The sequence below is a fragment of the Panthera uncia genome, chromosome A2, assembly GCF_023721935.1.
Source record: "Panthera uncia isolate 11264 chromosome A2, Puncia_PCG_1.0, whole genome shotgun sequence".
Classification (NCBI taxonomy): domain Eukaryota; kingdom Metazoa; phylum Chordata; class Mammalia; order Carnivora; family Felidae; genus Panthera; species Panthera uncia.
This window is the reverse complement of record NC_064816.1, coordinates 16,600,607-16,626,463: the sequence shown is the minus strand read 5'-3', so window position 1 is coordinate 16,626,463 and position 25,857 is coordinate 16,600,607. Positions and strand designations below refer to the sequence as shown.

Sequence of the window (25,857 nt, the reverse complement as noted above, 5' to 3'; positions counted from 1 at the left end):
CCATACTGCTCACTGGAGAAATCTCCCATTGAGATTACATTCCCATTACAGTACCATCTACTCCCTCAGGCCATCTTTCTTCCAGTCCTCTCCACCTCTCAAAGCCAGGACGGTAGACCTGGGGCTCTTAGGTTTGATTTTGTAGTACTCTCATCCCTGAACTCTGAATCCTGAGCCAGTGATACAAACTTAGGGGACAGTTTTTTTTTTTTTTTTGCCTCCATTACAATGGCTGTGGTGATACGGAAATTGAAACTTTCATGTGATGTAGCTTTAGCTATATTTTCTACTTCCTAGTCCTTTTAAGCATTTTTTTTATTACCATTTATATTCTGAGTCTCTTCTAGCTACCTTTAAGTATTAATGTCTGTTTTTCTAATATTTATTTTTTGCTTGCATCTTACAGAATTTTTTTTGCTTGCTTATAGGCAAGGAACAGTGAATACAGGTGGCCTTCACTTTTTCACTTATCTTATTTTTAAAGATTTTTTAAAGTAATCTCTACACCCAACATGGGGCTTGAACTTACAACCCCAAGATAATGAGTTGCACACTCTGCTGACTGAGCCAGGTAGGCGCCCCTTAATTTTTTTTTTTTTTTTTTTTTTTTAATTTTAAGTAGGCTGCATGCCCAACATTGGGGCTTGAACTCACAGCCCTGAGATCAAGAGGGTTGTGCCTTCACTTTTAAGCTAGCCTCAATCCAAAGTCATACTTTCCCCTCTCATATGCTCCCCTTGAATTGATTTGTGTGACCATTTTACTACCTTAGTATTCGATACTGTCCCTGATGGCAAGGACAAAGGATATGTTGCTCTACATTCTGTTACAGTGCCTGATTTACCAAAGACAGTTAAATCATTGCTTCTTTCCCAATAGCACTCAAATAATCATTCTGAGTTTGCAAACAGAATTCTCTTTACTACATTGAGGGAGATGATGCAAGGTTAATTATTCCATTAGTTTCCATATTATGTATGCAAAGAATACATCACCAGAATGCTGGACTCACGATTTTTTGACACCACACATACTATGCTCACGTTATCACATATTGCTTTGGAGACGTAGCTGCCAACAGAAAAAAACACAACGTAATTAATGGACAAAAGGGAAAGTAGTTATTTCTATTGTTGATGATACTAAATTTGAACCTGACAAAGATACCTTTTTCCCAAATCAATTGATCCTAAGTCACTCTTATATTTGGTTTCAAATGACTGCACAGATCTGGCAAAGTTATGATGATTACTATTTGCAGGAGTAGCAATCTCAACCTGCCCTGAGATAGCACTGCCAGAATTATCAAGATCTAGCAAATCAGAGATATTATTTAATAATGATAGAGAATATTTTTATTTTAAAAGAGAATTCTGTTCCTTTTGACTATACCTGCTCTATTCCAGGCGAGTATCTAAAAGAGGCCATGCCTCCCTCCCCATGGGGTGATGGGGAGATTGTGGGGCATGGCCCTGTCAACTCTTCTCATCCTGTATTAAGGAGGTGATACTCCTACACCCCTCTTCTCCAGGAGTCCAGAAACTGGGGGTGGAGTTCTTTTAACCATCCCTGAGTTGCACTAACCCAAGCAAAGGTGGCACCTTTACTCCTCCCCTGGGGAGGGGAGACTGTGAGGTGGACACTGTTGACCATCTCCTCCCTCCCCTGTGCTAAGGTGAGTAGAGGTGGACTCTTTCCTCTTCCCTTCAAACACTGCGGAGATAAGTAATAGCTAAAAAACTCAAATTTGGTAAACCTACAGACTGAAAAAGCTGATCAAACCCAAACAGGTTAAATTCAAAGAAGTCTATATCAAACATATCAAATTTCTGAAAACTAAAGACAATAACTTGAATCAGCCTGAGAAAAATGACACTTTATCTATAGAAGAGCACCACTTTGACAGTGGATTTCTCATTGGATACCATAGAAGCCAGAAGGAAATAGCACAACATTTTCCAAATGCTGAAATAAGAAAAGTAAATATACCGATTAAAAGATCTTGGCACAATGTGAATAAAAATCATGACAATTAGATGCTGTCCACAAGAAACTAACTTCAATTATAATGATACAAGCAGACTGTTTTCCATTCCTCTACTTCCAATGTAACATACAAACATTAATCAAAAGACAGCAGGACTAGCTAAATGAATAACAGGTAAAGTAGATCTCAGAGCAAAGAAAACTGCCAAGAACAAGGAGGGACGTTACACAAAAATAAAAGGCCAACTAACCAAGAAGACCCAATACTACTAAATGTGTATGTACTAAATAACAGAGCTGCAAAATACATGAAGTAAAAACTGATGGATTAAAATTTTTTTAATGTTTATTTTTGAGAAAGAGCAGGGGACAGCAGAGAGAGGGAGACACAGAATCTGAAGCAGGCTCCAGGCTCTGTGCTGACAGCTCAGGGCTCCAACTCACAAACCATGAGATCATGACCTGAGCCGAAGTTGAACACTCAACCGGCTGAGCCACCCAGGCGCCCCCAAACTGATAGAATTTAAAGGAAAAAGAGACAAATCCAGATTTATAGTCAGGAAATTCAATGGTCTTCTCTCATAACTGATAGAACCCTAAGATCAAAAATCAGAAAGGATACAGAGGAACTGAAAAAGATAAATCAACCACAATGCTGCAGTTGCCAAATATAGAACACTCTACCCAACAAGAGCAGGATATGCATTCTTTTCAAGCACACACGGAAACTTCAAGATTGTTTTATGACCCAGGGTAGAGTCTAAGTTAAACAGACGTAAAAGAATTGAGAATATACAAAGTGTGCTCTCTATAACTGATTCACACTAGAAATCAATACAAAGATAGCAATAAAATATCAAAATACTTGAAAAATAAACACACTTTTAAATAATCCATGGGTCTCTACTCCTGAAACTAATACTATATGTTAAATAAGTGGAATTTAAATAAAACTTGAAAATAAGTAGTCCATGGGTCAAAGGGGAAAAGGGAAATTAAAAAGTATATGGAACAGAGGCACCTGGATGGCTCAGTTAAGTGTCCCACTCTTGGCTTCATCTCAGGTCATGATCCCATAGTTTGGGAGATCAAGCCCTGCATCAGGCTTTGTGCTGACAGCATGGAGCCTACTTGGGGTTCTGTCTTTCCCTCTCTCTCTGCCCCTCCCCTGCCAGCTCAAGCTCACTGTGTCCCCCCACTCTCAAAATAAGCAAAAAAAAGTATTTAAAAAAGAGTATATGGAACTGAGTGAAAATGAAATACAATCAATCGAAATCTGTAAGTTGAAGCCAAAGCAGTGCTTAGTGAGAAATTTAGAACATCAAATGCTTATATTTAAAAAGAGAGGTCTCAAAGCAATAATCTAAATTCCTACCTCAAAAATTGGAGAACAAACCAAAGCAAGAAGGGAATAAAAAAGCAGAGATGAAACTGAGAACAGGGGAAAAAAAAAAAAAAAAGACAAAAGCTGTTTCTTTGAAAAGGTAATAGAAATTGATAAACCTCTATTAAGACTAAGAAGAAAAAAAAAGACAAATCCCCAATATCAGGAGTAAAAGGGTTGATATCACCATGATTCTGCAGATATGTAAAAGACTGAAAGGAACAAATCCACGCACATAAATTTGACAAGTTAGATGAAATGACTAATTCCTGGAAAACTACAAACTACCAAAGCTCATGCAGCAGAAAAGAGACAATCTGAATGGTGCTATAACCATTAAAGAATTCATAGTTATAACCTTCCAAAAAAGTAATCTCCAGGCCCAGATGGTTCCACTGGAGACCATTAAATTTTATTTGTTGTTTATTTTTATTTTTTTGAAATAGGCTTCATGCCCAGAGCCCACTGCGGGGCTTGAACTCACAACCCTGAGATCAAGAGTTGGGTGCTTAACTGACGGAGCCACCCAAATGTCCCCTGTTAAACTTTTAAAGAAGAAATAACACCAATTCTACAAAATCTTTTCCAGAAGATAGAAGGTCAGGAAACACTTGCCACTAATTTTATGGAACCACCACTATTTTAATGCCAAAATGAGACAAAGACAATACATAAGACTACCAATCAATATCCCTCGTGAATACAGAAGCAAAAATCATTAACAAAATAAATTAAATCTAGCAATATATAAAAATATATACAATATGACCAAGTGGGGTTTATTCCAAGAATGCAAGGCTGGTTCAATATTCAGAGAGTCAATCGATGTAATTTGACTTATTAACAACCTAAAAAGGAAAAATCAATGGCACCCGGCTGGCTCAGTCAGTGGAGCATGCTACTATTGATCTTGGGGTCATGAGTTTGAGCTTCACGTTGGGCACGGAGATTACTTAAAATTTTGGGGCACCTGTGTGGCTCAGTCAAGCATCTGACTTCACTCAGGTCATGATCTCATGGTTCAGGAGTTTGAGCCCCTTACCCAGCTCTCTGCTGTCAGCACAGACTTGCTTTGGATCCTCTGTCCCCCTCTCTCTCTGCCCTTCCCCCACTCATGCTCCCGCTCTCTCTCTAAACATTAAAATTTTTAAAAATAAAATCTTAAAAAAATAAAAAATAAAAAGGAGAAATAATGTTCTTATAGTAACTGATACAAGAAAAGCATTTGGCAAAATTTAACATCTATTGATAAAAACCCTCAGCAAATCAGGACTAGAAGGGAACTTCCTGAACATAATAAAAGGCAATTACAAAAACATACAATGAATATCATAATGGTGAAAGACTCAACACTTTCTATAAAAGTCAAGGATACCTGCTCTCCACTCCAATGTTGTTACTGAAGGTTTTTATGTTTTTAAGCTCTACGCCCAATGTGGGGCTTGAACTCATGACCCTGAGATCAAGAGTTGCATGCTCTACAACTGAGGCAGTCAGGTGCTCCTTGTTATTGAAGGTTTTATCCAATGCAAAAGTCAAGAACAAGGAATAAAAGATGTACAGATGGAAAGTGGGGGGGGGGGAAAGAAGCTGTTGACAGATGATATGACTGTATACATAGAAAAATCACAAAATATCTATAAATCTATTAATAAAAGCTATTTGAATAACAGTTTAGCAAGGTTGCAGGGTACCAAGTTAGTATTTCAAAAGTCAATCATGGGGCCCCTGGGTGGCTTGATTGGTTGAGTGTCTGACTTTGGCTCAGGCCATGATCTTGCAGTTCATGAGTTCAAGCCCCACATCAGGCTCGCTGCTGTCAGCCTGTCAGCACAAAGCCCACTTCAGATCCTCTGTCCCTCTCCGCCCCTCCCCCTGCTTGTGCTCTCTCTCAAAAAATAAAACATCAAAAAAAGTCAATCATATTTCTACATCCTATTAATAAAAAATAGAAAATTGAAGACATTACTGTTTGTTTATGGTAGCACCCAAACCACTAAATAGGTAGAATCTTACAAAATATTTGCAAAATCTGTATCTTGAAAACTACAAAAACACTGATAAAATAAGGAAGACTTAATAAGAGACGTAAGGTTCATGGATTAGAAAACTCAATTGTAAAGGTCCCCAAACTTATCTATAGATCCAATAGAATTCCAGTATAAATTCCAGCAGAATTGTGTGTGTGTATTCTATTTCTTTTAAAGTTTATGTATGTATGTTTGTATGTAATCTCTACACCCATTGTGGGGCTTGAACTCACAACCAGGAGATCAAGAGTCACATGCTCTTCTGACTGAGCTAGCCAGGAGCCCTTAATTTTTTTTTTTTAATTTCCTTAAGTAATCTCTAAGACCCACATGGGACTCAAAGTCACCACCCCAATATTGAGAGTCACATGCTCCACCAACTGAGCCAGCAGGGTGCTCCCCCCCAGCAGAATTTTTATAAACGTTTACAAACTTATTCTAAAATATATGTGAAAAGCAAAGGAACCAGAATAGTCACAGAAAGTTTGCAAAAGAACAAACTGGAGGACTCCCAACAGATTTTTAAATTTCTATAAAGTTACACTTTCAAAGTAGTGTGCTATTAGAGAAAGGATAGACACAAAGATCCTTGGAACAAAAGAGTCTTGAAATCTATATATATAATATATAAATATAACTATATATATATATATATATATATCTGTATATATAGTTATATAGATAGTTTATATATATTGTGTATATATAAGTGTATATATACATGTATGTATATATATGTGTATATATATGTATGTATATATACTTATAGTCAATTTTTGACAAATATGTAAAGGAATGAAGAATGTTTTTTTCACCCACAAATGGAGCTGAATAATTAAATACCTGTATGCAAAAGAAAGGAAGGAAGAGAAAGAAAGAAAGAAAGAAAGAAAGAAAGAAAGAAAGAAAGAAAAGAGACCAACCTTGATCTATATCTTGCCCTATATAAAATTTAATTCAAAATAGATAACAGACTGGGGCACCTAGGTAGCTCAGTCAGTTAAGCATCTGACTCTTGATTTCGGCTCAGGTCACGCTCTCACAGTCATGAGATCAAGCCTTGCATCGGCTCTGCACTAGGCATGGAGCCTGCTTAAGATTCTCCCCTCTCCCTCTGCCCCTCCCCAGCTTGTGTGCTCTCTCTCTCAAAAAAGCAAACCCAAAACGGGTAACAGATCTAAACGTGAAACCTAAAACTATACAATTTTGACAAAAACATAGGGGAAAATCTTTGTGACCTTGGGTCGGGCAAAGATTTCTTAGATACAACATCTCGAACCTCATCTTTTTAGAAGAAAAATTGGACTTTATCAAAACTAAGAATACTTGCTCTTTGAAAGACAGTGTTAGAGTAGAAAGACTAACCACAAAGTGGAAGAAGATATTTGCAAAGCCTTATCTGATAAAAAAATAAATAAAAAAAAACTTACATTCCAGGGGCACCTGGGTGGCTCAGTTGGTTAAGCATCTGACTTCAGCTCAGGTCATGATCTCACCATTCGTGAGTTTGAGCCCGCATTGGGCTCTGTGCTGACCGCTTGGAGCCTGGAGGCTGCTTCAGATTTTGTGTCTCCCTCTCTCTCTGCCCACCCCCACTCATGCTCTGTCTCTCTCTGGGTCTCAAAAATAAATAAACGTTGAAAATAAACATTAAAAAAAACCTTACATTACAAATATATAAACTATCAAAACTCAGTAACAACCCAACTAAAACAACCCAACTAAAAAATGTACAAAAGGTTTGAACAAATGCTTCACCAAAGAAGCTATCTGGATGGCAAATAAGCCAATGAAAAGCTGCTCATCATCATTAGGGAAATAGACAACAAAACTGTAATGAAAGATCACTACATGCCCATTAGAATGTAAGAAAAAATAAAACAAAAATGGAACAATACCAAGTGGGAATGCAAAAATGTATAGCCCCTAGGAAAGCGTTTGCAATTTCTTATAAAGTGAAGCATTCCATATGACCTGACACTTCCACTCTTCGGATAAACATGTTTTCATATTTATCTAAGCTAGAAACAACATCAGTGACCCTCAACTAGTGAGGTGATAAACTGTGGTCCATCTACACAATGGGACAATAGTGAAAGGAACTCAGCAGTACAGGGGAGTGAATTACTGATACAGTCAGCAAGGGTGAATCTCAAAACCACAATGCTCACTGAAAGAAGTGAGACACAGGGCTCCTGGGTGGCTCAGTTGGTTAAACGTCTGACTCTTGATTTTGGCTCAGGTCATGATCTCACGATTCGGCAGATTGAGCCCCGCATCGGGATCTGTGCTTATGGCAAGGAGGCTGCTTGGCGTTCTCTCTCTTCCTCTCTCTGACACTCCCCCATTCTGTCACACATTCATGTGAGCTCTGTCTCTCAAAATAAATAAACTTAAAAAAAAAAAAAAAGCTAGACACAAAGGAATATATACCATATAATCCCATTTACATAAAATTTTAGAAAATTGAAAGTAATTAATAGGGACAGAAAACAGATCAGTGGCCGCCTGGTGCTGGGGATGGAAGGAGGGACACACTGCAATGGAGCATGGGAAAACCTTGGGGATGATGGACATACTCTGGTTTGTGCTTCTGATTAAAAGATTATCGTCAAAACTAAAACTGTGTTGGACAACTGGATTCTATTTCTTTGTATTGTTAAAAAAAAATCAGACGGATAAAAGACATAATGCTGCACAGTATGGGACATCATCAGATATGAAGGGGATCTATTTAAAATTACTGAAAGGAGAAAAAATAGAAAATATAGATAATCATTGATTAAAATAAATCTAAGCCACAAAACATTATTGAAAGGAGAAAAGCATTTATGACTTAGTAGGCTAAGGTTTATTAGATATGATAAAGAGCAAAAAATAAAACCTGCTAAGCATGGGGCGCCTGGGTGGCTCAGTCGCTTAAGCATCTGACTTCGGCTCAGGTCATGATCTTACGGTTCATGGGTTCGAGTCCCACATCAGGCTCTGTGCTGGCGGCTCAGAGCCTAGAGCCTGTTTCAGAATCTGTCTCTCTCTGCCCCTCCCTAGCTTGTTTTCGCTCTCAAAAATAAATGTTAAAAAATTTTTTTTAATCTGCTAAGCATAATTACATATTATATATGCTTAAATTTTTTTGTGCCTCAAAAACATTGGATATATCTGAACATAGAGATTTAAATTACAGCTGCACAATACTCCATTATGTGGACATGCCATAGTAATTTAAACAACATCTCATGTTTAGGCAGTGAGATGGTTTCCAGCATTAGGCAATCACAACTCATGTTGTAATAAACAACCAATGTATTTATTCATTCATTTTTATTAAATAAATAAAACTTTATTTTGAGAGGGACAGAGATAGCACGAGTGGGGAAGGTGCAGAGAGAGAGAGAGAGAGAGAGAGTGAGAGAGAATCCCAAGCAGGCTCTGCACTGTCAGCACAGAGTCCGACTCAGGGCTTGAACCCAGAAAGCCCCGAGATTGTGACCTGAGCCAAAAGCAAGAGTCGAACACTCAGGTGACTGAGCCACTCAGATGCCCCAACCAATGTATTTTTAATCATTGGAGGTGTACTGTCAAAGTAAATTCCTATTAGTGGCCCTGGCAGTTGAAAGGATATGTATTATATTTTGTTAGATATTGCCAAAAATAAACATTAGAAGGACAAGCAACAATGTTTATAAAAGACAAGAGCCTTATGTACAGCACGTAAAATCTCAAAAAAATAATTTAGATGAAGGCTAGCAACTTAAAAGAAAACTAAATGGGGGCACCTGGGTGGCTCAGTTGGTTAAGTGTCCGACTTTGGCTCAGGTCATGAGTTCACGGTTCGTGGGTTTGAGCCCCACGTCGGGCTCTATGCTGACAGCTCAGAGCCTGGAGCCTGCTTCAGATTCTGTGTCTCCCTCTCTCTCTCTGCTCTTCCCCTAGTTCATGCTTGCTTGCTTGCTTGCTCGCTCTCTCAAATATAAATAAACATTAAAAAAAAAATTAAAGGGGCACGTAGGTGGCTCAGTCAGTTAAGCGTCTGACTTGATTCAGGTCATGATTTCACGGTTCCTGGGTTCGGGCCCTGCATCAGGCTCTGTGCTGACAGCTTGGAGCCTGGAGCCTGCTTGGGATTCTGTGTCTCCCTCTCTCTGCCCCACCCCCACTCACACTCTGTCTCTCTGTCTCTCCCAAAGATGAATAAACATTAAAAAAATTTTTTTTTAATCAGCTTGCTAAGGAAGTGACCCAAATGACTGACGAACTCAAAAAATGTATAAACCTTGCAAGTAAAGACAGGACACTGAAGATATAAATCTTCCATATCCTGCTGTGCGCAAATAAATGGGAGCCATTTTGGAAAGCCTTTTGGAATCTACTCCAAGAGCTGTGAACATACTCCAAGAACTAGCAATTCTCTTTTTGGACATAAGTTTATTCATATATGTCCTTGAACTTAAAAAACAAAACTAAACCCTCACCTACTATCCCTTTATTTTTTTATGTAGAAATTTAAAATCTTGAAGGGAAGTTTAAGTCACAAAGCAGGGCTTACCAGCTGGGCGTCAGGTCACTCCCTATGTGTTCCAGGTGACAGCAGCTCTTGAGGTATGGATAACGGCCTTCCTCTTCCCACATGTACACATGCAGGGAGTCATCCATAGATGTGGTGAGGACATGCAGAGAATCCTTCAAAGGAGACGCGGGATGAGTGGCCCAGAGTCACAGGCAGAGCAGTGAGCGGGGCGGGGGGGGGGGGGGGGGGAAGGGGCATACGGACCGCCCACAAATTGCCGATGGTCCTCTGGTGGTTCTCAAATCGTTGCAGCTGGTGCCCACTGATGGTGAAGAGGAACAAGTATGGCCCACTCTCAAAGACGATCATATTTCCATCACTGGCTCCCATCCAAATCGGACTCTCCATATGAACTGGCAACAGGAAAGTCGCGACCTGATGGGCTGTTTTCATGCGGAACAAACACACGCAAACTTGGGGTCATTTAGTCAGAATGATATCTTTACACGGAATGAAAAAGCATACTCGTTACTTTCATGGGACCTCAGCCTGGTGAGGAAAATGAAGGACAGGCCAGTGGCAGATACAGGTCACTGACCATGGTAACAGATGCTAGGACGTGGGAACGGAGCGTGGTGGACAGTGACAGCTCAGGCATTGAGGGGGGGTTGGAATCCAGGCCTGAAAGCAGCATGGGAATCTAACCACATCTGCCCAGGGTGTGTCTGGGCAGCTCAATCGGTTGAGCATCAACTCTTGATTTTGGCTCAGGTTATGATCTCACAGTTATGAGATCAACTCCTAGGTCAGGCTCCATGCAGGGCCAGACGTGGAGCCTACTTAAGATTTTCTCTCTCCCTCCCTCCCTCCCTCTTTCTCTCAGGGCCCTGGGTGGCTCAGCCGGTTAAGCATCTGACTTCACCTCAGGTCATGATCTTGCTGTTTGTGAGTTCGAGTCCCATATTGGGCTCTGTGCTGATAGCTCAGAGCCTAGAGCCTGTTTCAGATTGTGTGTGTGTGTGTGTGTGTGTGTGTGTGTGTGTGTGTGTGCACGCGCGCGCGCGCGTGTGTGTGTGTGTGTGTGTGTCTCTGCCCCTCCCTGGCTCATGTTCTGTCTCTCTCTCAAAAATAGGTAAATATTTAAAAAATTTTTTTAATGACAAATAAAAAATATAAAGAATCTCTCCACTCATGCACACACTCTAAATAAACAAACAAATAAAATCATATCTGCCCAAGAGCAGGGTGGAGTGTAGAGGTCAGAGCGTGGGCATCAGAGACACTAACCTGCAAGGGTTAGCCTGCAGCTGAAGAAATCCCCTGCCTGCTTCAGACCGTTTACATACATTTATGACTTCAAAAGAATGCATGAGTGAAGGGGAGGAGAAGCCGTGTTTCCGGTGTGGCACCGCCTACCTTGGATGACTGTTCTGCCCCCAGTCCTCTCGGTCATTAGGTCAAAGGTGGTAAATCCCGTCTTTTTGGAAGAGCCTCTTCGGTACATCAGTGTTATCCTGCTTGTCCTCCTTGGGGCCCAGCAGGCTCTGCAGCATGACGAAAACGGGATAGAGAGTGACAGAGGGCTTTTGCCTTCCGATGGTTTCAGTAAGCACTCTGTGAAAAAGACCTATGGAGAGATTGTTGCACAAATAGGTGAAGGGGGAAATAGCAGCATCTCAGTGCAGGAGGGACTCCAGAAAAGCCTCCTTAAAAATCCTTACTTTGTGGGACACCTGGCTGGCTCAGTCGGTGGCACATTTGACTCTTGATCTCAGGGTCATACATGCAAGCCCCACGTTGGGCATGGAGCCTACTTAAAAAAAAAAAAAAAATCCTCGTTTTGTGGCCAAACTTTAATCTGAATCTTAGGAAGCACAGAGTAGTCACTGCTTGTCACTTGACATCCAAGAACCTGTCTTCCTATCCTGCCTGTCGTGGTCACAGAGAGCAAAGCCCCTGCAGCCACACTTCAGGCATGCCACAGAGGTACAAAATCGTCTGGCCACACTGGAGTCCGGATCAAGTTGCCACTGGCTCGACAGATCTCCCCTCCTTGGAGAAGGGGTCAAGGGCTGTTTTGCTTTGGCTGCATCCTCTCAGCTCCTTGCTCTTTGGTGCCCGGTCTACCTGTGCCATGGTAAAAATGGCTTGGCTCAAAGGCCACAGACTTTCTCAGAGTGCCATTCAGAGGTGGATCCATTTTTATTTACTTCTGGACTGCTTGGTACTTTCTAGCCAAGGTGGATAAGAGTAAGGAAAGCTAAAGTGAACAAGGTTACCAGAGATCCTCCTCTCTTGAGCTGTCCCTCACTTGCCTCTAGCTCTTTGGCCGATTCAGGCTTCTTGATGCAAATTTTCATGGCTTCTCAATGCAAAGTTTCATGAATTAACGTTTGTTTTTGCACCTAGACATCATCACTTCCAAGAACACTGCCTCCTGATTATCGAAATGGATTCTAAATGTGATATGGCCTTTGAGAGGGGGGAGCCCTATGTCTGGTCCTTGCTGAGCGCTGCAGGTTCTCCCACACTTCCTAAACTCCACCTTCCCAATGCTTGACCCTGTCCTCCCGAGGTTAACCCGCAGAGCAACGCTCACCCTGGGCAAGATGTTCTGATGTGTCCCAGATGCAAAGACCCATTTCTTGTCAGGAGAGCAGTGCAGAAGGTCAACAGTGTATTTAAATGCGTGGACTTTAGAAACACCCCTGAGCTCAGGCACTGTCAGTGTGTAGATGTCACCTTCAGAATTGCCGACCTGAAACCAAAGCACCACCACCACATCAACAGAAGGAGATGGGAGATTATAAAGCACACAGAAGGCATCACTGTCAGCTGCAAAATATTCTACTGTTTTGGGTGCCAGGGTGGCTCAGTTGGTTAAGTGACCAACTCTTGGTTTCAGCTCAAGTCATGATCTTACGGTTTCATGAGCTCGAGCCCCGCATTGGACTCTGTGCTGACAGCACAGAGCCTGCTTGGGATTCTCTCTCTCCCTCTCTGCCTGCCCTTCTCCCATTCATACTGTCTCTGTCTCTTTCGAAATAAACTTAAAAAAATTTTTAAAAATATATATTACTGTTTCTTTAATCATGTAACAGAGATTAAAACCTCTTGACGTTGTGAGAATGATCCCAAGGAATAAAACTTTCTAAGCCCCAAAGCATTCTTCTCGAGGATAATTATTCATTGGTACATCAACATTATTCTTTTTTCTCAATATCTCCCCAAACCCACAGCTCTCCCTCCATAGTCCCTGTCCAAGGTCATGTACTGTACAACCGACACTTGAAAGAAGAGACATGGATATAAAGTAATTCAGGATTTTTTTTTTCCTTTTTTTGGAAGAACGACTAGGGAAATGTACTTGTGGGAGATCAAGGGCCAAGACAGTAGCAAGGTTTGTGTGACCAGCATTCGCTGGTGTGTTTTGACCCTCAGGGTACATGGTGGGGATGACTCCAAGAAGATAGACTGTGATATGACAGTGACGGGGCCACAACAGCGGCCAAGGCAGCAGGCATTTTGTTTGGTGGGTGCCCTCCAGATGCAGGGCTCACTTACCATCAGGAATGGGCCATCCTTTGTGAGACAGACTTCCAAGGAAAAGCAGGCCTGAGACACGGGGAAAGTGGCCAGGGCATCCTGATCCTGACAATTCCACACTTTGACGGTTCCCTCCAAATCCACAGTGAACGCGAGATGCAGCTGAGGGAGGGTCGCCAGATGCGTGATACTAGACTGCTGGATGGGGCTTGACCAGATCATAGTGCCCTAGAGGGAAAGGAACACTGTATGTGCCAGGAACTCCTCACACCCACGGTGCTTTCATTCTGCCAGCGTTTATTTGGAAGTCTCCTCCAAATTAGAGCCGTTTCTTGCTTCTGGGGAAAAACAAACAAGAAAATACCCCCTTGAGAGGGTAGTGAACACAGGAAAGGAACAACACAATATATTCAAACAACAGAAGAGCTCACTACATGATAGGCATAAAGAACGATCTGACTTCTGGGCCCAAATCAGTCCTGCCTCTTTTTTTTTATTAACAAAAAAATTTTTTTGTTTATTTTTGAGAGACACAGAGAGAGAGAGTGTGTGCATGCACGTAGGGGAGGAACAGAGAGAGGGAGAGAATTCTAAGCAGGCTCTGCACCATCAGCACAGAGCCCGGTGCAGGGCTAGAACTCACAAACCGAGAGATCATGACCGGAACTGAAATCAAGAGTCAGGTGCCTAACCTACTGAGCCCCCCAGGCACCCCAGTTCTGCCTTTCTAATGGTGTGACATTTGGCAAGTTACTTATCATTGTGGCTTCTTACACAGCTGTTTCCATTTCATAGCACACGAAACATACTTAGTAGAAATCCAAAGAATATCCAGTTCACAGTAGGATCCAAAGAATATCAACTCTCATAATTGTTATCCATCATCAATCTTGTATGTTGCAAATAAGAACGGTTTCCTTTCTAGATTTTCTTTAGTTTAAAAATCGTGAAGTATATCAAAGAGATAAGAATACAGAATGTAAAAATTGTTACAAAGTGTTCATATAACTACTTTTTAACATTTATTTTTTTTAAATTTTTTTTAACGTTTTATTTATTTTTGAGACAGAGAGAGACACAGCATGAATGGGGGGAGGTGCAGAGAGAGAGGGAGACACAGAATCGGAAGCAGGCTCCAGGCTCTGAGCCATCAGCCCAGAGCCTGACGCGGGGCTCGAACTCGCGGCCGCGAGATCGTGACCTGAGCTGAAGTCGGACGCTCAACCGACTGAGCCACCCAGGCGCCCCTAACATTTATTTTTGAAAGAGATAGAGTACGAGTAGGGGAGGGGCAGAGAGAGAGGGAGACACAGAATCTGAAGCAGGCTCCAGGCTCCTAGCACAGAGGCCGACGTGGGGCTTGAACTCACAAACTGTAGGATCATGACCTGAGCCGAAGTCAGACGCCCAAACGACTAAGCCACGCAGGCGCCCCATATAACTATTTCTACCTGTACTTGTTATATTTACTAACCTCTTTACCCTTTCCAAATGTCACCACCATTTGTACTCTTAACACTAAGAGGCTTCCTGTGTAGTGTTATCTATTGCTTTGTAAATCATCCCCAAATTGGGTGGCTTAAAATCAAAACTAGGATGAGATATCACCTCATACCTGTCAGAATGGCTAAAATAAAAAATATAAGAAACAAGTTTCAGCGCGGATGCAGAGAAAAAGAAACGCTCGTGCACTGCTGGTGGGAATGCAAACTGGTGCAGTCACTGTGGAAAACAGTATGGCGGCTACTCAGAAAATTGAAAAAAGAACTATCATATGACCTAGTAATTCTCCTACTGGGTATTTACATAAATAAAACAAAAACACTAATTCAAAAACATGTATCACTCCTAGGTTTATTGCAGCATTATTTACAATAGCCAAGATATAGAAGCAGCTCAAGTGTCCATTGGTAGATGAATGGATAAAGAGTATGTGGTATATTTAGACAATGGAATATTACTTGGCCATAAAAAATCATGAAACCTTGCCATTTGCACCACCATCGATAGATCTAGAGAGTACAGTGCTAGTGAAATAATTCAGAGAAAGACAAATACCATATGATTTTACTCAGTTTACTTTAAGAAACACAAGAGAAAAAAGAGACAAACCAAGAAACAGACTCTTAAGTACAGAGAAGAAACAGTTACCAGAAGGGAGGTAGATGGGGGAATGGGTGAAATAGATGATGGGGATGAAAGAGTACACTTATAAGGGCACCTGGGTGGCTCAGTTAAGCGTCTCTTGGTTTAGGCTCAGGTCATGATCTCATGGTTTGTGGGTTTGAGACCCATGTTGGGCTCTGTGCTGACAGTGAGGAGCTTGTTTGGGATTCACTCTCTGTCCCCCACCTCCACCCCTGCTCTCTCAAAATAAACAAACATTGAAAAAAAAAATAGTACACTTGCCACAATGAGCACTGAGTAATGTACAGAATTGTTCAATCACTGTATTGTATACCTGAAACTAATATAATGCTGCATGTTAACTATACTGGAAGTTTTTTTTTTTTTTTTAAATAAGCAAAATAAGTAAAGGGGCGCCTGGGTGGCTCAGTCAGTTAAGCGTCCGACTTCGGCTCAGGTCATGATCTCTCAGTCTGTGAGTTCGAGCCCCGCGTCGGGCTCTGTGCTGACAGCTCAGAGCCTGGAGCCTGTTTCAGATTCTGTGTCTCCCTCTCTCTGACCCTCCCCCGTTCATGCTCTGTCTCTCTCTGTCTCAAAAATAAATAAACGTTAAAAAAATTTAAAAAAAAAATAAGCAAAATAAGTAAAAAATAAACCCTCTCCAGGGGCACCTGGGTGGCTCAGTCAGTTGAGCTTCCGACTTGGGCTCAGGTCAGGATCTCGCGGTCCATGAGTTTGAGCCCCGTGTCGGGCTCTGTGCTGACAGCTCGGAGCCTGGAGCCTGCTTCGGATTCTGTGTCTCCCTCTCTCTCTGCCCCTCCCCTGTTCATGATCTGTCTCTTTCTGTCTCAAAAATAAACATTAAAAAAATTTAAAGAAATAAGTCTTTTTAAAAATAAGCCCTCTCCAAAAAAATTGGGTGGATTAAAACAGAAGTTTTTGTTGTCTCAGTTGCTGTTAGAAATTCAGGTGCAGCTTGGCTAGGTAGTTCTGACTCAGGGTCTCTTAGGAGGTTGAAGCTGGCTGCATAAGGACGAAACTCGAGATGGTTCACTCATACGGCTGGCAAGTCGGTGCTGGCTACTGGCAGTCCTCAGTACTTCACCACACAGACCTCTCTGGAGGGCTTCTTAAGGGTTCTCATAACATTATTGGCTGGTTTTCTAAGAACCGATGACTCAGAGAAGAAGTGTCTTTTGTGACGTAGCTTCAGAAGTCACACACCATTCCCACAATATCCAATTGGTTACAAAGGCCAGCCCTATTCAGTGTGGGAGTGGCCTACCTAAAATCGGGAACATGGGACATCTTAGAGGCTGGCTGACACAGTCCACCTGCAGTCCCTAATAATCACCTCCGGCCTACATGCAAAATACACTCACCATCTCCCCAGTGCCCCCAAATAGTTCACCATTACAGCATCATCTCAAAATCTAGGATCTCATGGTTTAATGAGAGGCTCTTTAGACTCAGTTCATCTTGATGTGAAAACCTTGAACTAAATATACAAGTTATCTTTCTACTCCTCCAGCCCCAACATACAAGAGTAGGGTATTATAGGTAAGGATAACATTATAGACCCTCTCATCCAAAAAAAAATAAAGGGGGAGCAAATGGGGGTAGGGTGGTGGGAATCACTGCTACACAGAAAATTTGAGATCCAATAGAGAACATGCTGGTAGTACGTTGACTGGGATTCAAGGCCTGGGAGAGATTCTTCAGGACTCTTGGCTCGGTCTTCTGAGTTCTCCTGCCCTTTCCATATACAGTGGTCCAATTTTTCAGGGAAGTGGTTTTTGGAGCCAGCTTCTTCCCTGTAAAAGTCCAGGATTCCAAGTCCTCTTCTCCTGTTACGATATCTCAACCTCTTTAAGTTCAAGCTGGCAGCCTTTCTGTCAGTAGGAGTCTCTGAAAAACTCTGTGGGTCTCCAAAGAAACTTACTGAGTTTATATCATTAGACAAGAGCCATATTCACAAGTCTTGGAGATAATTCTCTGATACCCTGGGCTGCCAAGGGCAAACTTAGAGGTCCAGTGCTTGTCTCAACCGCTCTGAGGCACTCCACTTGGATCTTTCCGTGGTCTAAAAAAAGAATTGGGCTATGGGCGCCTGGGTGGCTCAGTTGGTTAAGTGTCCGACTCTTGATTTTGGCTCAGGTCATGATCTCACTGTTCTTGAACTCAAGCCCCATATCAGGCTCTGCACTGATGGCGTGGAGCCTGCTTAGAATTCTCTCTGCTCCTCCCTGACTCTCGCTCACGCTCTTGCTCTCAAAATAAATAAACTTAAAAAAGAAAGAATTTTGCAGTCACCCCTCTGACTTCACCTTTATAGTATGGTTTACAGACACTGCCATGGATTGATCTTGCTTGGAGTTGACTTAAGTTTTAGCGTCGTTTCCCATCTTGAAAGGCTGTGAATTTTGAGAACCAGCAATCCTTGGCTCCCTTTTATTTGACAGCCCTCACTTTATCCTCTCCCTCTTACTCTTGTGTTTTGCTCCAAGCAGCAAGCAGCAGCCAGCCTTCAGCATTCTGCCTGGAATTCTCCTGAGCAAGATCATTCAATTCAGTGGATATATTTGCTAGTTTCCACGTTACCCTGGGTGACGGTGTTGCTCAACCTTCTGCAGCTATGTAGCAAGGACCCTGTTTCCTCTAGTGTCCAATAACACTTTTTACATTTTCCTGTGTGTCTTCACTGGCAGCCTCACGGCAGCCAGTTAGGTTTTTGCTAACAGTCTCTCCAAGGTCCAAAACTCTCCTCAGAGCTTTCTTAGCTTCTTCCCACTGCCTGATTCCAAAGCTTCTTCCACATCTTAAATTTTTGTTATGGCAGCACCCTACTTCCAGGTAGTAAAAACTTATCTGGGGATGCCTGGGTAGCTCAGTCGTCTGAGAGTCTGACTCTTGATTTCAGTTCAGGTCATGATCCCAGGGTTGTGGGATCAAACCCAGTGTCAGGCTCGACGCTGAGTGTGGAGCCTGCTTAAGATTCTCTCGCTCGCTCGCTCTCAGCGCCTGGGTGGCTCAGTCGGTGAAGCATCCGACTTCGGCTCAGGTCACGATCTCATGGTTTGTGGGCTCGAGCCCCGCATCAAGCTCTGCACTAACAGCTCAGAACCTGGAGTCTGCTGTGGATTCTGTGTCTCCCTCTCTCTCTCTGCCCCTCCCCCACTCACACTCAGTCTCTTTCTCTCTCAAAAATAAACATTTTTTCAAAAGTTAAGATTCTCTCTTTCTGCCCCTGCCCTTTCATGTGCACACGCTGTCACTCAAAACAAAAAACAAAAACACACAAAAACCAAACACACACACACACACACACACACACACACACACACAACCCCAAAAACAAAAAATCCATCCTGTTACCGGTTGCTGCTGCCTAACAAATGACCTAGCAGCTCAAAGCAATAAACACTTATCTCCTACAGCTTCTGTTGGTCAACAATTCAGGAGTCGACTCACTGAGTGGCTCTGGTTTAGGGTTCCTTGCTAGGTTGCAACATGTTGACTGGGGATACAATAACCTGAAGGATTGAAGATCAGCTTCCAAGATGGTTCACTCACGTGACTGCAAGCTAGTGTTGGCTGTTGGCAGAAGGCCCGAGCTCTTTGCCACATGGATCATCATCCACTGGGCTTCAGGGACGTGGGACTGGTTTCCCTAAGAGCAAGTTATGCAAGAGTGTACTTTTCTGGTTTATCTTCTCAGCTTTACGGAGATGTAATGGGCATAGAACATTGTGTGACTTTAGGAGTATCTTTCTAGACTTTTAGTTCATCATTCTCCTGCCACCTCAAGTATTCATAAAGAGGTATTTTGTCATACTCTAGAAGATCCTGTGTGACAAAGAAGCATTATGTAGGTTTTTAAAGTTTATTTTGACAGAGAGAGGGTGTGTGCGCACGAGTGGGGAGAGGAGGTAGGGGAGAGACAGAGAGACAGAGAATCCCAAGCAGGCCCTGCACTGTCAGTGCAGAGCCCGACATGGGGCTTGAACCCACAAACCATGAGATCACAATCAGAGCCCAAATCAAGAATCAGATGCTTAAACGACTGAGCCATCCAGATACCTCAAAGAATCATCATATAATTTTTACAGGGAGGAAAGAGAAGTCCAAACAGGGCAAGCCAAGAAAATATAAAAATTTGGGCCCCATGTTGGGATTTTCCCATTCCCTATCCAGTGATTCTTGCACTATTTTCACTAATCCTGAAATGTAAGACCGTTGTGCTCCTTGGCAGTGATCGGAGTTAGAGGCCACTTTCTGAAAAATCCAACGTAACAAGTGCCAACAGTTGACAGGAAGGGGGGAAAATAGCTAGTGAAGACGCCCAGCACCCAAAGTTTCTTTCACAGTCATTCCATGTTACCAACAGAAATTAAGTCTTTGCGCACATTTATATCTAGAAACACACATTAAAAAATGAGTTTACTGTGTGTCTGTAGACTAGATGAAAAGGTCACAGATTACCAATTAGAAGACCCACTCTGAAACTCTGTTCCCGGCACCAATTCTTAGTATCATTTCTCCCCAGCACCCATTTCCTGCATGGAAGACAGACACAGGCATACATTACCTGTGCTCATCGGCCAGACTCACCTCCTGCACATCCCAGGCATAAAGCATGTGCTTGGACGACACGGTACAAATGATGGACTTCTTCTGTCCACCCATTGTGGGGCCATTTCCTGACAGATAAGCCATAGGTCCTATGATTCCTAGAAGGAAACACAGACAATACTTGAGGGATGATGCAGTCAAGTAAAGAGAACTCTGGAAAGATAATTGTTAAGTTTTCCTGCACCCTCTTGGGAGAGTTTGGAGAAGAGAAGAAGTTGGGTTGCCTTCAGAGTCATCCAAAAATGGGTTCCCATTGCAGACTGGCCATTTGGGAGACACTGGCCAATTGGTTTTTCTCCTTCATTTCAGTTTCCATAGATATAAAATGGGGATAAAAACGTCACCATCAGAGAACTGTTCTGAGTTTTAAAAGAGGTACTAGGATGGGGCACCCGGGTGGCTCAGTCGGTTGAGCGTCCAACTTCAGCTCAGGTCGTGATTTCATGATTCATGAGTTCAAGCCCTACACTGGGCTCGCTGCTGTCAGCACAGAGCCCTCTTTGGATCCTCTGTCTCCCTTTCTCTGCCCCTCCCCTGCTCTCACACGCACTCTCAAAAATAAAACATTCAAAAGATAAAAATAAAAATAAAAGAGGTATTAGGAATAAAGCAAACAGAATTTCTGTTATTTAAGTTTCCTTTTTGTTTAAAATGTTTATCCTAGGAGGGATGGGAAGTCTGCGGAGAAAGGGAGTCCTCACAGGGCCTGATCTGATCTTGTGACCACTGGGGACAAGAGAAGAAGCAGGGAGACCAGGGACAGCTACCACCGCAGCCCAGTCCCACCAAGTTTTAATCTTCTTTCTCCTCACTGAATGAAAACAAGGGGGGGGGGGGGAGAAAATGGCACATTTCTTTTCTTTTTTTTTTTTTTTTAATTTTTTTTTTTTCAACGTTTATTTTATTTTTTGGGACAGAGAGAGACAGAGCATGAACGGGGGAGGGACAGAGAGAGAGGGAGACACAGAATCGGAAACAGGCTCCAGGCTCTGAGCCATCAGCCCAGAGCCTGACGCGGGGCTCGAACTCACGGACCGTGAGATCGTGACCTGGCTGAAGTCGGACGCTTAACCGACTGCGCCACCCAGGCGCCCCAATGGCACATTTCTTAAAACAAGTTTGTCACGGTCCTCTAGGCTCCTCCTACCCCCATACCGAGGTTCCCAGTTGCTTCTTTGAAGATAAAGTCCTCTGGTTGCGCCAAGGCCATCTGATACTCCTGCTTTGTTTGTTTGAGGAAGAATTGTTTCCACGTCTGTGAGCCCAGGCACTTGGAGAAGTTGCAGAAGCTCCATTTCTTCAGACACAGGTTTCTGGAAACAGAGTCATAACACCACCCCCACCCCCACCCCAGGCTGTCCCCCTGTCAGTCCACCTCCTCGGGAGCACTGGTCTCACGAACCCCTCCCTCTCTGTGAGCGTCACTCACGCCTCTCAAGACAGGGCCACCCGCAGGCCTCCTTGGGTACGCAATCCAATCGTACGTCTTCCCCCATGAGACACACCTGCCTTCCCGCCTTGCCCTTGCCTTGCTCACCTCCACAGGTGATCGTTCTCAGCAACTCTATTCCATTCCTGAGGGGGAGAAAGGAAGGGGTGAGCAGGCAGTCAGTCCCCAAAGGCTGGCTTCTCCTCTGCTATCATTTGTTCTGGTTGCAAGGCCCACACCGGTTCACCAGCCAGCATCCCAGCTCTCATGGCCCTCCCCGTCTGGGGGGACGGGGACAGGGTGATAGCAGAGGTCCGTCAAGGCTAAGACAGGCCCTTGGGATTCCTGTGAGAGTTTAGAGGGAGAAATGGGGACTTTTTGGAGCTTGAAATGGGGGCCGCAAGGACCATTTAGTCAGTACAGCAACTCCTGGGTATCAGTGTGTCCTTTTCATTTAACAAAACAGGAGGCCCTCGGAGGGGAAGGATGCTAACCCCCAACACACAAGGTACCACTCCATTATTCGGCAAATGGGGGCTCAAACTGGTCAAGAGAAGCAACTAAAATCCAGGGACATTGATCTCTGGGAGCTGAGCGGATGGGCCCGAACAAGGTAAATTTAAGCAAAGAGGGAGGCTGTGTGGGTATAAGGCTCGCGTAGCCAAGATCTCAAAGCTGAGAGACCGAGGTGAAAGGGTTCTTGTGCAAGGACTTGTGGAGAGGTGTGGGGGTGGGGCAGGTCAGACAGAGAGCGGATCGTGGAGAACATTTACCCTGTTCACTTGGGAAGCCTGGAGCAAGCTGAACGCGTCCAGGAAAGAGAAGATTTTTAACGTCGGCAGATCAGGCAGTTGGAGCGCCATCTTGCACGGCCTGAGCCTACATCCAGTCTCCTTTCTCCTCTCCAGTTGCTCTGAATTTAAAGGCCTGGCCCAAGTCTGCAGCACTCGGGAGGATTTCCACCTGCAGCTCATCTGGCTCTGATGGAAACAGCCTGCAGGTGCGTGCACTCGCAGGGAGGTGGCCCTCCACTTCGGCCTCCTCCGGGACCAGATCCATGAGCTGAGGGCATCCCTCCCTGCACTCGCCTGTTCATTGTGTTCATTGTGTCAACGTGTTCGACAACACCTTTTTTCTTTTGCGCTGTGAACCGAAAGTGCAGGATCTGGGGCAGCTCTAGGTGCTGATGAACTTGTCAAGACTGTCTAGGAAATTTTGACTGACACCCTCCGAGTTCCAAATCACTGGGGTAGGGAATCAGGTTGGCACGTTTATATGTCTATTTTGAGACATCGAATCTGACCAGCACGGCCTATCTCCCAGCACCAACACAGCCCCTGGGTTTCTACCTTTGTGCATTTCACTTTCCAGAGGAAGGAGAAAGCATGGGCCACAGAGGCCTGTGCTAAGGGCACAGGGCTTATCTGAGATGGCTCTCACAGGTGGTGCCTTTCTCTTGTGACCCAATACTTTTCTTCCAAGAACTTAACAACTGATTATTTTCTTTTTTTTTTAATTTTTTAAGTTTATTTATTTATTAAAAAAAATTTTAACGTTTATTTATTTTTGACAGGGAGAGAGAGAGAGAGAGAGAGAGACAAGTGTGAGTGGGGGAGGGGAAGAGAGAGAGGGAGACACAGAATCCAAAGCAGGTTGCAGGCTCTGAGCTGTCAGCACAGGGCCCAATGAGGGGCTTGAACCCACGAACCGTGAGATCATGACCTGAGCCAAAGTCAGATGCTCAACCGACTGAGCCACCCAGGTGCCCCTTAAGTGTATTTATTTTGAGAGAGAGACAGAGTATGAAGGGGATAGAGGCAGAGAGAGGGGAGAGAGAGAATCCTAAGCAGGTTCCACACTGTCAGCACAGAGCCAGACGTGGGGCTTGGACTCATGAAGTGTGAGATCACGACCTGAGCCAAAACCAAGAGTCAGATGTTTTACCGACTGAGCCACCCAGGTGCCCCTGATTCCAGTATTTTCTATGAGTTCCTGTCTGAGGCTCAACGGTGATGACCCCTGTAAACTGGGTCAGGCTGCCTCCGCCTGACCCACAGTAGTGGTCCTCAGAAGCACCATTTTTCCTGCAATGATATCTACTCTATTATCCAAAACTAGACTGGGCTTTTCTTTTTCTTTTTTTAAATTAAAAAAATTGTTTTAATGTTTATTTTTGAGAAAGAGAGAGTGAGTGAAAGGGAGAGACAGAGTGTGAGCAGGGGAGGGGCACAGAGAGAGGGAGACAAAGAATCTGAATCAGGCTTCAGGTTCTGAGCTGTCAGCACAGAGCCCGACATGGGGCTCAAACTCATGAACCTCGAGATCATGACCTGAGCTGAAGTTTGTGGCTTAACCAACTGAACCACCCAGGTGCCCCCAGACTGGGCTTTTCTGGGATAAATGTCCTCTTCCTCAGAATTTGCATTGGGAATCTTCACACTGACAGGCCAATAAAGTACAAACCTCACAACTATGCGGAGACATATTTTTCGTTCTGTTGAATTAGGTTCATAGGAAACTAGTTTGAAGAGGATGTGGTTTGAAGAGAAATAAACTGTTATAAAGAAAAAAAAAATCCTGGTTTCAAGATAGATTAAGGGAGTCTTACAATATCTTTCATATCAATAATTCATTCAAGTCCTTTCTAAGTCAGTTTCCCTGAACTATGCCATTTTACTAATTATAAAATTAAAACACAATCTTTGGGGGTATCTGGGTGGCTTAGTCTGCTAAGCAGTCTGCTAAGTCACGGTCTCAAGGTTCATGAATTCGAGCTCCACATCAGGCTCTGTGCTAACAGCTCAGAGCCTGGAGCCTACTTTGGTCTCTGTCTCCCTCTCTCTCTGCCCCTCCCCCTCTCGTGCTCTGACTCTCTCTTTCTCTCTCAAAAACGAATAAACATTAAAAATAAATAAAATACAATCTGTGTTTTGGTTTGCTGAATTCAAGTGAATGAACAAGCTCTTGACTATTCACTACCTTTAATACCAACAAAAAAATGTATGTTCAAATTTATGAGACCTTGATATACATCCTAAATTGTCTTCAAATATATTCATGTTTGGACAAATAACACCTGGGACTGCACACCTGCCAGCCTGAAATAAAAAAACAAGTGTTGTGGAGGATGTGGAGAAAAAGGAACCCTTGTGCCCTGTTGGTGGGAATGCAAACTGTGGAAAATAGTATGGAGGTTCCTCAAAAAATTAAAAATAGGACGACCTTATGATTTACTAATTCCACTAATGGGTATTTACCCAAAGAAAACAAAAACACTAATCTGAAAAGATATATGCACCCCTATGTTTATTATGGCATTATTTACAATAGCCGAGATATGGAAGCAGCCCAAGTGTCCAGCCATAGACAAATGGATAAAGAAGATATGGTATATAAGATGTATATACAATGGAATATTACTCGACCTTAAAAAAAAAAAGAATGAAACTTTGCCATTTGCAACAACATGGATGGCTCTGGAGAGTATAATGCTAAGTGAAATAAGTCAGAGAGAAAAACAAATACCATATGATTTCACTCATATGTGGAATTTTAAGAAACAGATGAAAAAAGGGGGAGAGATACAAAAAACAGACTCTCAAATATAGAGAACAAACTGGTGGTTACCAGAGGGGAGGGAGGGGATGGGTGAAATAGGCAAAGGGGAGCAAGAGTACTTACTGAGTACTGAGTAACATATGGAATTGTTGAATGCCTTTAATGTACATCTGAAACTAACATAACACTGTATGTTAATTATACTGGCATTTTTTAAAGCCTCAAATTCAGAGAATTCCTAAAGCAAAACAAAAACAAAATAAATAAATATCTACAACACTTGTGGAAAAATCTTAAGTTTCCCAGTGTAAACACTATAAATATATAGTGTAAATAAATATAGGGTATAGTATACATAACTACACAAATGGTTTGAATATACTTATAGTCAAGTAGATGTGCCCAAAAGCACTCCATTCTAATATATCCTTTGTCTAACCCTCTCTAACATTTTATTTTTATTTTATTATTTTTTTATTGTTTATTTTGAGGGAGAAGGAGAGTACTCACGAGTGGGGGAGGAGCAGAGAAAGAGAATCCGAAGCAGGCTCCGTGCTGTCAGCATGAAGCCGATATGGGGCTCAAACTCACCAACCATGAGCTCATGACCTGAGCTAAAACCAAGAGTCTGACACTTAACTGACTGAGCCACCCAGGC

General features: G+C 42.9%; 1 protein-coding gene across 1 annotated transcript; it reads right to left on the bottom strand.

The window, feature by feature from the left end:
* Window positions 1–205: 205 nt before the first annotated feature.
* FBXW12 (F-box and WD repeat domain containing 12) lies at window positions 206–22,760 on the bottom strand. Its single transcript, XM_049642640.1, has 10 exons — window positions 22,415–22,760; window positions 21,750–21,787; window positions 21,368–21,525; window positions 20,192–20,310; window positions 13,472–13,681; window positions 12,507–12,665; window positions 11,324–11,534; window positions 10,172–10,350; window positions 9,947–10,080; window positions 206–1,071 (listed from the first exon to the last, which is right to left on the bottom strand). The coding sequence occupies exons 1-10, from the start codon at window positions 22,613–22,615 to the stop codon at window positions 972–974; spliced, it is 1,509 nt and encodes a 502-aa protein (XP_049498597.1). The 5' UTR covers window positions 22,616–22,760; the 3' UTR covers window positions 206–971.
* Between the last annotated feature and the right edge of the window lie 3,097 nt (window positions 22,761–25,857).